The following is a 12155-nucleotide window of genomic DNA, read 5'->3' on the forward strand; positions in this document are numbered from 1 at the left end:
GCGCAGTAGCATGCTGCTTCTACTGCGCAGGCGCCCAGGCCATTTTTTTTTTTTTAAATCAGTGTCAGTTCGCGAGCGCCGGAGGACGGGACCGGAGGAAGAGGAGGTGTGGATGAAGAAGACGGCGCACCCTGAATGCCCGCCCCTCGTGCACGTTCGGTAAGTTTATCATATTCTGTTTTAGGGTTTTATTTTAAAACTGGGGGGTAGTTTAATATAACTTTTACGGTGCCTGAATAGCTTTTTTTTTTAAAGGCTATTCACGCATATGTGGGGCTCGATCAGCATGATTTTGCTGATAGAGCCCCTTTAAATTTTTTTATATCCGGGATAATATAAACAAAATAGGAGGGAAATTGTGTCTGGTTTTCACTTTTCTTTTTTTTTTTTTATTCAATAACACAGTGTCGTTGAAAAACTTTATAAAATAGTTTTTCCTCTCAGTTATGGTAATTTTTATTTTGTATGGTGTCGTCGGGGGTGGGGCTATAACCTTTATCAACGGCGTTTTATTAGCGTTTTTTTATTTACATTTTTTAAAACTTTTTTTAAATTTCATATATATACATATATATATATATATATATATATATATATATATGTGTGTGTGTGGTTTTTTTTCACATTGTGTCCCCATAAGGTGATAAGAGAGACCTTTGGGGACATCTGATCACTTTTTTTTTTTTTTTTTTTGTATTGAAGGCTGATTTCCCCTGCAATTGAGGCTGGTACATTTAGCATCAGTAGCAGGAGGAATACAGCCTCCTGCACGCTGTATACACCGTATACAGAGCTGATCTGACCCAGCGGATCACGTGACCGCTGGGTCAGAGGGCGGCCGCACCATGGCGGCGCCCATAGCCGTGTATACAGCGCTCATTGAGCGCCATATACACAGCGATCGAGATGGCAGGGAAGGGAATAAACCTTCCCTGCCATCTCTCTGGGAGCTCTGGCTGAAGTTACAGCCGTGCAGCTGCTGTGTTCTGACTGGACGTACCGGTACGTCCAGTCAGAACAAGGCAACCACTATCCGGATGTTTATAGTCTATGGGCGGTCCAGAAGTGCTTAAAATTATTTTTCCGTATTTTTTTTTTTTTTTTTTTCAGATTATAGAGATGAGTGAACAGTGAAATATTCGATATTCATTTCGAGTAGAGCCTCAATATTCGACCACTCGATCGAATATCGAATCCCATTACAGTCTATGAGAAAAAAATGCTTGTATCAGGGGAAACCACTATTCGACTAAAGGAGATTTACCAAGTCCATGAATAGCAGGAGGAGAGTGTTTAGGAGGAGCGCTGTGCAGTTAAAGCGCACGGACCCCATTATAGTCTATGAGGTCCGTGTGCTTTAACTGCACGGCGCTTGCAGTTGCGCTGATAAAAAGTCAGCTCCCTTGTAACAGCAAGCTGCCAGCTCTCCCAACTAGCAAAGACGAGCCTGCGGCAAGTCAACACTGGTTCTGCAGCAGGCTCGTCCTTGCTAGTCGGGAGAGCTGGCAGCTTGCTGTTACGAGGCAGCTGACTTTTTTTTGTCATAGGAATGCATTGACCAGCGTTGATTGGCCAGTGTACAGCATTCGGCCAATCAACGTTGGTTCTGCCGGAGGCTCATCTGTGAGGAGGCGGAGTCTAAGATCGGACCTCAATGGAGACTGCTTTGGTCCGATCTTAGACTCCGCCTCCTCACAGACGAGCCTCCGGCAGAACTAGCGTTGATTGGCCGAATACTGTACACTGGTCAATTCATTCCTATGAGGAAAATTCCGCTCCCTTGTAACAGCAAGCTGCCAGCTCCTAGCAAGGACGAGCCTGCTGCAGAACCAGCATTGATTTGCCGAATGATCTACACTGTATAGCATTCTGCCAATCAGCGCTGGTTCTGAATCAAATATTTATTGCGAATAGCTAGTAGTATTCAATTGAGTATGAATATTTTGAATATTGTAATATTTGATCGAATACTACTCTCTCATCTCTAATTATAATGGCCTGTCTCCGGGATCGGCTATAAATATCTGATCTGTAGAGGGCTGACACCGCCTCCTCAATCCACCTGGCCAGGGTTGGCTTGTAAGCTTTAAGACTGAGTTCACACGGAGTATTTTGGTCAGGATTTTGAGGCAGAATCCGCCTCAAAATCCTGACTAAAATTAACAGCTCCCATTGAAATCAATGGGAGCCTGTCAATTCTTTTTTTCTGGGAGCGGTCTGTTCCAGCTTCTGGAAAAAAGAGGCGACATGCTCATTCTTCAGACGGATTTACCTCGCGACATCAGCCTGAAGACACTCCCTCCCAACTAGGCCCATTCATTTGGGCCTAATCCGGAGTGGAGTGCGCGACTGGATGCCAATGCACTGCATCGCCATCCAGTCTCGGCTAACGTTCCTTTTTGGTCTGGAATCTGAGGCAGCCTCCGCCTCAGTTTCCGGACCAAAGAACCCCGTGTGCACTCAGCCTAAGACCTTTATTCTTCCCAGGAAAGGAAAAGATTTTCCGCTATGCTGAATCACAGGCATTTGTTGAGGCAAATCCTTAGACAACTTAAAATGGCTAGAGAATGAAGGTTAACCTTCTCAAGAGAGAATGGATTGGGAAAGAATTCAGGGTATGATTTCTTAGGTAAAAATCCAGGCCTGAATCTTAATTGGAGTCTGTCTGGGAAGAACCTGATGTAAGGATCCACAGATGACAGAGCTCTCAAGTAACCAATCCTCTTGGCAGATGTTACTGCCAGCAAAAGTACTGCTTTTAATGTAAGGAATTTTGATGTTACCTCCTCAAGGGTTCAAAAGGGGGATCACACAACCCCTTTAAAACTGATGATAAATCCCACTGAAGGATTGGATGAGAAATTGAAGGTCTTAACCCAGAAGCACCTCTAAGAAACCTCATTACTAGAGGACAGAGCAAACGTCAGAACGTTGTGGGTGGAAGGATTAAGGCCTTTGTCTAGGCCATCCTGAAGGAAATCCAATATATTTGGAGTAATAGGATTGAAGCTATCAAATCCCTTTGCTGCAGCCCAGGAAATTACGATGGCACTTATCCTGACATAGTTATGATTCGTAGATGAGAGAGTGCATTCAGGACGACCCCAGAAAGCGTGTTGTGTTTTAGGAATATAAAAATTCCTCTTTATTGGGTTTACTTCGGTCAGATACAGGTTTCAATATCATCTGATTTCTCCTCCTTTGACACATTTTCCTTCAGAAATAGGGTACTCTAGAAGAATAAGACGCTACTGGGGATTTCCCCATTCTATAAGTGAGGATCTGACACAATGGAAAGTGGCTGACAGCTGATCTATAAACCAGAAAATATACAAGATTAAAAAAATTGGTTTATGCAAACTGGGAATAATCATATGCGGGGTGGAAAGTCTGAGCAAATATTGTAGGACTCTGGCAGAGGTATATAATAGACAGTTTCACATAGATTGGGCTTTATTATATTAACCCTATATTATCCCTTTGGTGGGCTGCTGACGGATCAACAGGAAGGAGTCTTTTGTGGTTTGATATGCTTCTATTTATGTTGTTGATCGTGTTTTGTCTGTATTTTCAATATAGTTACACTTTTATTTCCTCTGCTCACATTAGAATGTGCACATTCTTAGCTTATATGCATTGTCTGTTGTTTTGCATATTAATGTGCTGACAAATGCTGCACCCTATTTTGTAATTATTGGCTGTGCCCAACACTTTACTGGCTTACAATCTCATCCACAGTATCATACTAACCACCTACTAACTTTTAGGGCACACACAGAGGGACAAATGCTAATTTATATACAATAAACGACCTGTCATACCCCTCATTCACATCTGCGTCCCGTCTTCCCCTCATTGATTCATACATTGATTCATGCGGGCAGTGTGAGGCAAGCTCACGGACCCCGTTATAGTCTATGGGGTCCATGTGCTTTTACTGCACAGTACCTGCAATTGTGTTTGGTATTCCAATGTTTTTGGCCCTTTGAGTGAGTTGAGCTTAGTTTTTAGCTCTTTAGATGGATTGAGCCTCTAGCCTCTTGTTTGCTGGCACAGACACATGGAAATGTGTCTCGTCAGTACTGTTGACGGGACATGCTGGTTGCGAGTCCACAATATCTGCTATCCACTCTAACATAGGTTTCTGGTGCTCGGGCCTCGTCAGCGGGGTACCCTGCACCCTGCTTGACATTGTGTCACTGCTGGCTGCCCCTCTCCAGTAGCCAATTGAATCCCAGCTGGATATCCACGTCCCTGTCCCTTTGTGCTAATGACAAGGGGCACTGTTGGTTGCCCCTCTCCAGAAGCAGGACTGTGGCCTGGATCCCCAGCTGGGTTTCCACGTTCCCGTCCTTTTATGCTACCCTGACGCATTGTGGGATTAGTACAGGTGACAGTACGAAGCTTTGGCAGGTTGAGTGTATATACACTGTTCCTACAGTGTAGCTCTGAAAAGATCTGTTGATTAAGAAGTTTTGGTGCAAAAAAAGCGCCAGGGAAGGTGGGAGGGGATACGAATTTTTACTGCGTTTACTGTGTGGTATTCGTTCGAAATCGAATATGTCAAATAGCCTGATATTCGATCAAATACCTACTCAATCGAACAGTATTTGCTCATCTCTACTTAGCATCCTTTAAAAATATCAGGCCCACTTGTGGCCCCCAGCACATATAATCTTCCCCCATTATACTACACAGTATAATATCCGGCTGTAACCCCAACACAGAACAATGAAACAAATAAAACTTTCCTTGTTTCTCCAAAGTCCACTACAATCTCTATAGACTTAGACATAGGTAGGAATGATAACAGAATACATCCAACGGGTACAACTATTAGTATCTTTTTTGTTTCATCTTTGTAATCCAGAAATAACAAATTATTAATAAGATAATTCATAATTTACATAAATAGATATTTTCAAAACAGAGGTATACATTAATACAAATGTATGATACCATTACAAACTGCCTGGTTATTATTTACACAGTATCTGTGAATTGTATTCTTTCATTTAATTTGTGTTGCATAAAGACACACGTGTGTGTGTGTGTGTGTGTGTGTGTGTGTGTGTGTGTGTGTGTGTGTGTGTGTGTGTGTGTGTGTGTGTGTGTGTGTGTGTGTGTGTGAGAGAGAGAGAGAGATACATATGTCTCTTGATGAAGACTCTGTCTTATAAAGAAAGAGTGATGATAAGACAGGCCCTAAAAGGAGAGGGAATAGAGGAGAGGAGGAGAGAGAATAAAACAAGGCTCATACAATGTACATTATTATGCTTGAAAATGAATACACAACACAAAAATTTTTATATTGAATTGTCATATTAAAATATGATCATTGGCATAAATATTCCTGAATCTTACTCTATCTGTCCATAGCAGCAGTAAATACAACACAAGAAAATTCAGTGATACCAAAAAACTGTATAAAACACATTGTACAGTGATCCCTTAAAACATAAGATAGACTGTAGCCATAAATAAACAGTGTTATTGACTAAGAAAACATAAAATAAGTCACTAGTTCCTTTTGTTGTAGCACCATTAGCAAGGACAACTCATCCTCATTTCACATTACATATATACGTCGATTTGCACCCATTTATACTATAGACTTATTTTTTTAATACCATTTAACAGTTGACATCAAGAAAGGATAATTTGTTAGGATAACTAAAAATAAAACGGATGACTGCTGAACACGAATCTCTAAACAGCCCTTTCCTGTTCAATGTTCGGATCATTTGTATCCAGGGAAATAAAGTATTTCTATAAGGCACTATACTTCAATCTGATTTAGAGAAAAATCCCAGAATCCAGGGAATTACACATAATACAAGTTACAGAAGCTTAGCTAAACTGTTAAATACATGCAAGCGGCAGCATGGAGGATAAGTAATGCAATGTATTTACAAAATGTCGCACAATGGTTCAGGTCAATGATTTTTCTTTTCACACAAAGCACTGGACACTTTCAAGAACCCCTTTTGTGTTAGCACATTATATGGATGCAAGTCATAGCATGGAGCCTTTCTATTGAGACCTCGACATGGGAGCCACTCAGTAACTATAATGCACTGATACGGTAAATGTATCAAAATGAAGGCCAACATACACATTAGGACAAAGTTGGCGAAACCCACCTATTTAAGCAGGGTCAGTTGGCTATTTTATGTGTATGGGGACCTCTCAACTCTCCCCTAATAGACAAAATCAAGGAAAGAACAATAGGCATGGTGAATTTTGATCTTAGGGTAAGTAAGTGTTTGTCAGTGACTTACTCTGTTTCTCCCTATTCTGAACCAAGGCCAAGCCGGGCAGGAGTCTATATAGTCAAATTGAGAGGAATAGCTGTCAGCCAAAAAAGTCAATGGATGTAAAGGTCTGATTGTATTTATTATCAAATAGCCAAGTGGTCCACTGCTTCAACATATTGGAGAGATGTAGTTATGGAAGGCAGACATATCAAAAGGACTTAATAGTAGCAAAATGTATAGGGACAAAGAAATGACAGGTATGTAACTTTAAGTCCAATCTTCTATACCTCGGAGCTGTCACTGCTGCTATGTCTTGAGGTTACCGTTTCGTGGCTATTGCAGTGACTATTAGTAGTCTTTTTACGTGAATGTGAGTGTTCTCTACGTTTTAGAAGCACAACGATGATCACTGTTGTGCAAATCAGGAGCAACAAAGCAGCAACTCCTCCGATGGCTGGCATCAAAGTTCCCTGTGGGTCCTGGCCAGTGATTTCTAAAGCTGGCTTTTCATAGAGTCCATTTCCTGGTAATGTGTCCTTGTCAGAGACTCTTTTAGAGTGTCGTAAAGTAATATGCTGAATGTTTGTCCCTCTGTTCTTATCTGCACCAATGTCTTGAGTAAGAGCTATATCATCCTTATTCTCTCTTTTGCTTCTCTTCACAAGCAACAGATCATTTCCAGTGGCTGTGCTACTCATGGTATGGTGGTAATCCACGCTACGTTTCCCAATGCCTCTGTTGGCGTTTTCTCTGGAGCGGACTGTATAGATAGCATGAATGAACCATTCACGTCCAGCAGCCACCTAAATGGAATGGATTAGAAAAGACAAATATTTTTATTTTAATATATGAAGAAATATATAAGAAAACTTTTTTAGCAGTTTGTCTTTAACATGGAGACTATTGATAGAATTTCTCAAACAAACATGTATGTCGCAGTATCTGAAGGCTCAATATAGAGCAGAGCTGAGATCTTGAGAACAGACAAAAACCAGGAGGTAAATAAAAACTTTCCAGCGCCAAAAAATTTTAAATAAAACTTGACTTTTACTTCATACAACTAAAATTGTAAATACAATGGATCCATATGAAATACAAATAAGAATAGCTTACGCGTTTCGGGGCTACGAAACATGCCCCTTGCATGAGTAAGGGGCATGTTTCGTAGCCCCGAAACGCATAAGCTATTCTTATTTGTATTTCATATGGATCCATTGTATTTACAATTTTAGTTGTATGAAGTAAAAGTCAAGTTTTATTTAAAATTTTTTGGCGCTGGAAAGTTTTTATTTACCATTGCTACATATCTCATCCTCTTCAGTCGGGGATTTATCCGTAGCAGCCAACTCAAGTGTTTTTCCATTCCTTTTCTATATATTTGTTTGGGGTCTGAGCGGTTTTTGGAAAAATAAAAACCAGGAGGGGCTGAACTGACTGATGGATAGGTTTATATCATTATAACTTGTCATTTTCCAATGAAATCTACAGTCTTTCTATGCTGAGAAGTCAAGGAGCAGGTCCTAACAGTGACTGACTACTACCTATGTATGCACAGTCATAGCGGACAGGCTGAGTCACTTGTAAACCGGGCAAAAGCTCCATAGTACAGTTCACTTTTTCTGTAGATAGGAACAGTCCTCTACTGTCCATGTAATATCTGTTGCCCACTCCAACAAGAAACATGACAGGAACATACATAAAGAGGTTGTCCACGCAATTTTTTATATTTTAAATAGGTCAGAGGAGGTGGAATATTTTTTTTTAAAAAAATATACTCTACTGAGTATGCTGGGGTGGGCTTCTGGGCTTGTCAAAGTGAAACAGCTTGCCAGTTGAGACATCCCGAATCCCTTCTGCTGAAACCCCTGATTGACTTTAGTGGTCACATGACCGCTGAGGCCAATCAGCGGCCTAAGGAAGAGACCCTGAACGTCACAGGTAGTGATGTCACGTGCCCTTCACTGACGATTGGTCTTAGTGGTCATTTGTGGCGGGGACTTCTGCCAGAAAGATAACAATGTACCAGGGGGACTGGACCATGCTGGGAGGCACCGAAGCATCAGGGAAAGGTGGGTGTGATTTTTTTCACCTCCCCTGGCCTATTTAAGATATTAACATTTTGCCTGAACAACCATATGTGCCTATTTGTATATGTCTGTAAGAGGAACATAGAGATATGCAGTAGGAAGGAAGCAGAAAGAACTGCAAAACTTATTGTTTTTCACTGCTTTTCCATTGTGATTTTCATTGCCCCAACCCCCCTTTCCCTATATGAGTTTATGAGTACAACACAATGTTTCCACAGGTAAATAGGATAAGATAATCCTTTAATAGTCCCACCATGGGGAAATTTCAGTGTGTTACAGCAGCATACATGCGGACAGAAAAGTACTTTGTGATCTACTTTCATGTCCGCATGATTCAATTGGGCAGCACGCGGAAAGCACACGGACCCCATTATAGTCTTATCGGGTCCCCATGCGGACTCCCCACATGGAGTACCAAAAGCAGATGTGAATAAGGGGTTAAAGTGTGGGAGAGACGACACAGAAAGTCTTCCACAAGGTGCCATTAAACCTAAGGGTGGCTCTGGTGACAATGTAGTGTATTCTTAAGGTTTCCATCTTATGGGTTTTATGTCTGCTCTACTTTGTATAAGTAATAGTCTACATATTGTAGTATGGCATTTATTGCATTGATTTAACATATACTAATATACCAAATAACAACATTTATTATAATAAAATTAGAACCACAATTTACCTGGAAAAGGGCACCTGATGACATACTAAAGCCGTCCGATCCTGGCTGTTTCACCAGGGGTAAGGCTTCTGGGCTGTCAGCTGCTAATTTAGCATCAAATGGAACATTTCCAAATACCTTCTCTTGGGTTTCTGGCTGAGCCTTGTCCTATTGTAAAAGCAATAGAGTAGATTTAGATTTAAAATGTTCTTTGACTTGTTTTGTACAAAATATAAAACATCAATGCTATCTAATTACAGCTAGTACTTTTGATTGTACTAATGGAAATTTCATCCATGTTCACACACAAATACTATTATAGGTAGTAGATCAGTTCCTGGACCCGTTTTTACCGATTGAAGCCAGTGGGAAGAAGTTTGTAAGCATTTTTCCAGCCAAATTAGTTACATAATAAAAGCATTATATATTTCAAAATATGCTTAAGAATTGCTATGTGAAGATACTCCTATTATAATGTATATTGTCATCTCTTAGCTAAATTTGGCAAAATTATTTTTGACAATTGTCAGACCAGTAGTAAAAATAAATTTATGTAATCGTATGTAAGTTAAATGACATATCACTGTATGAATATCGGTAAAGTGTCTTCAGTGTCTTAGATATTTATTAACATACCAGTATCTTAAACCTATACAACAAGGTAGGAGAATCTGCAAGACATCCGTACTCCTTGCTGTCCGGGTCATATTTAGGTACATAACCATCAGCTCCAGTACATAAAAATACTTTCTCAATGTTGCAGATGAATGAGTCTCCAAGATTTTGAACAGGATCAACCATGACACGTCCATAAATTGTGGACCCTTCATTGAAAGAAGAAAATAAGCATCTAAAATTGTCATTCATAGGTACAATACATAAACGTTTTAGTAAACAGCTAAATATTGGATATAATAGAATTAATGTAAAATGGGATCCAGCACATAGTGCTTTACAGGCATAGTGTTTTTTCTCATACAACAGCACACCCTATCTCAAATTGTCGCGCTGTGTTTCTAAGATAGAGATTAACTAAGGCTGTTTTGTTAATAAAACTGATGTTCTCAGTTCTTAACTGAATACTGGGCCCCGCAGCATATGCCCGGGTTTGCCGGGTGCTGACACTGGCACTGATACCCAGCTTTCAATACAGTCATCACAGGTTTGAAATATTCCTTCTTAAAACTAGGACTTCCACATGCACATAAGTGGTATATAGTCTGGTACTATCTACTCACCTTCAGAAAATGCAACATCTGTGCCTTCACCAAATCCCATTGAGCCATCTGATAGCCACAAATCCTTCTTAGACAGAAGAAACATTTGAGTATTGAGGCTGAACTCTGCAGATACTGGATCACTGACCTGCAATACATCAGTAAGTTATGTAAACTGTGTCTGAATTTCTAAATGCACAATTACAGCCCTTATAAATGAATAGAAAATTAGTTAGAGCACTATATCTTACCTGTTGGAACCTAATATCGATGTCAAATGTGATGGGCTCACGAGGGCTGCATATAGGAGGTACCGAATATTCTTGATTAGGAGATGCACTACAAGGAATAAGCTTTACAGTATATGTTCCTGAGTAATCGCGTACCTAGAGAAAATAGACAGTACACACCTTATAAAGTGTACAAATGACAACAGCATCCTGTGCCTGATTCTAAGCATTATACAGCACGATTTCTAGTGGCAAACGTGGCATGCTATTGCTACCTGCCATTATGGATTAGTAGGGGAAAAATGAAGAAAAAAGTGCAGTGAAAACTATATGAGGAGATAGCTATTGGGATCTGGAAAGCTACCTGACTAATTAAAAATAGGGTTAAGGGGATATTGTCACTCCTTAGGGAGAGACCACCATATAGGTGTGTGGAGACTTATTAAGCCTTTAGCACTCCACTTCGCAAAGGACCATGGGAAGAATATGCAAATCTGTCTTCCATGATGTAATTAGGAAGTCAGTTGCTGCCTCAGTATTGCAAACTAATAGAGGGCGCTCACTGGAATGTGCAAGCCTGTCTTCCCTGATGTAGTTAGGAAGACAGAACTCCAGTGAAATAACCCAATAAAGGCTGCTCCCTTTTCTGTCTTCCTAACTACATCAGGGAAGATAGGCTTGCACATTCCATTGAGCGCCCTCTATTGGTTTGCAATACTGAGGCAGCAACTGACTGGAAGACGGATTTGCATATTCTTCCCATAATTAAAAATATACATATATATCTGTTAAAATGGGCACCTTTAAGGTTTCTGAAGTCCCCTAAAGTAAGGCCAGCATAACTGACATTCATGATAATCATTATAGTCAATGGTTAGCGCATTCAATTTTTTGAGACCACAAAAATACTAAAGCACAGCAAACATGAATATACTGGAACAACAAATCTGAGGTGTTGATAATCCTCACTCAAATGTGTCCACTTTTATCTGCAATAAATCCAAAAAAGTTTGGAAGCTGAGTAAAATGTAGAGAAAATAAGAATGCAATATTTTGGGGACATCATATAACCATATTTTATTCACATCAGAACATCAAACACATATCAGAAGTTAAAAGTTAAACATTTTTCTATTTCATTTGAAAAAATAACTCATTTAGAAATTGATGGCTGCAACATCTCAAAAAAGTTGGGAGAGAACCAATTCTACCATTGTGTAGCTGTCCCTCTTCTGTTTTTTAAGAGTCTGTAAATGTCTGAGAAGTGAGGAGACAGGAGACCAATTGCTGGAGTTTTGGGAGAGAAATGTCCCATTTTTGTCTGATATAGGATTCTAGCTGCTCAATTGTCCAGAGTTTTTGTTTCTTAGTGCACCAAATGTTTGCTATTGTTGAAAGGTCTGGACTGCAGGCAGGCCTGTTAAGCACCTGGACTCTTCTGCAAAGCCGCTGTTAGAGAAGTGCAGACAGCAGTTCCCCAGTGTGGTAGATGAACCCTGGAGGAAGGGGCACAAGAGACAGTGAGCCCTGGTCTGAACCCCCCACTGTCCCTTCCTGCTTGCCAGTCCTATCCTGGGTAATAGGCGACAATTGAACGACAAAACCCTTCCTAAATACGTGACACACAAAATGCAGACAAGACAAACAACAACAAAGGGAGGTCAGCTAGCCAGGGGTCAGTAACAGCTGAGCAATGCAGTGTCAAAATC

At 40.4% G+C, this 12155-nt stretch overlaps 1 protein-coding gene across 1 annotated transcript in view; it reads right to left on the reverse strand.

Moving 5' to 3' along the window:
- Positions 1–6538: 6538 nt before the first annotated feature.
- FREM3 (FRAS1 related extracellular matrix 3) overlaps positions 6539–12155 on the reverse strand; it is a 59710-nt gene continuing 54093 nt past the window's right edge. The window contains exons 20-24 of the mRNA XM_075265544.1: positions 10468–10602; positions 10238–10364; positions 9636–9823; positions 9021–9167; positions 6539–7060 (exon numbers count right to left, since the gene is read on the reverse strand). Coding sequence (XP_075121645.1) covers positions 6539–7060; positions 9021–9167; positions 9636–9823; positions 10238–10364; positions 10468–10602 — 1119 coding nt within the window. The remainder of the gene's footprint in view (positions 7061–9020; positions 9168–9635; positions 9824–10237; positions 10365–10467; positions 10603–12155) is intronic.

The sequence above is a fragment of the Leptodactylus fuscus genome, chromosome 1, assembly GCF_031893055.1.
Source record: "Leptodactylus fuscus isolate aLepFus1 chromosome 1, aLepFus1.hap2, whole genome shotgun sequence".
Taxonomy (NCBI): Eukaryota; Metazoa; Chordata; class Amphibia; order Anura; family Leptodactylidae; genus Leptodactylus; species Leptodactylus fuscus.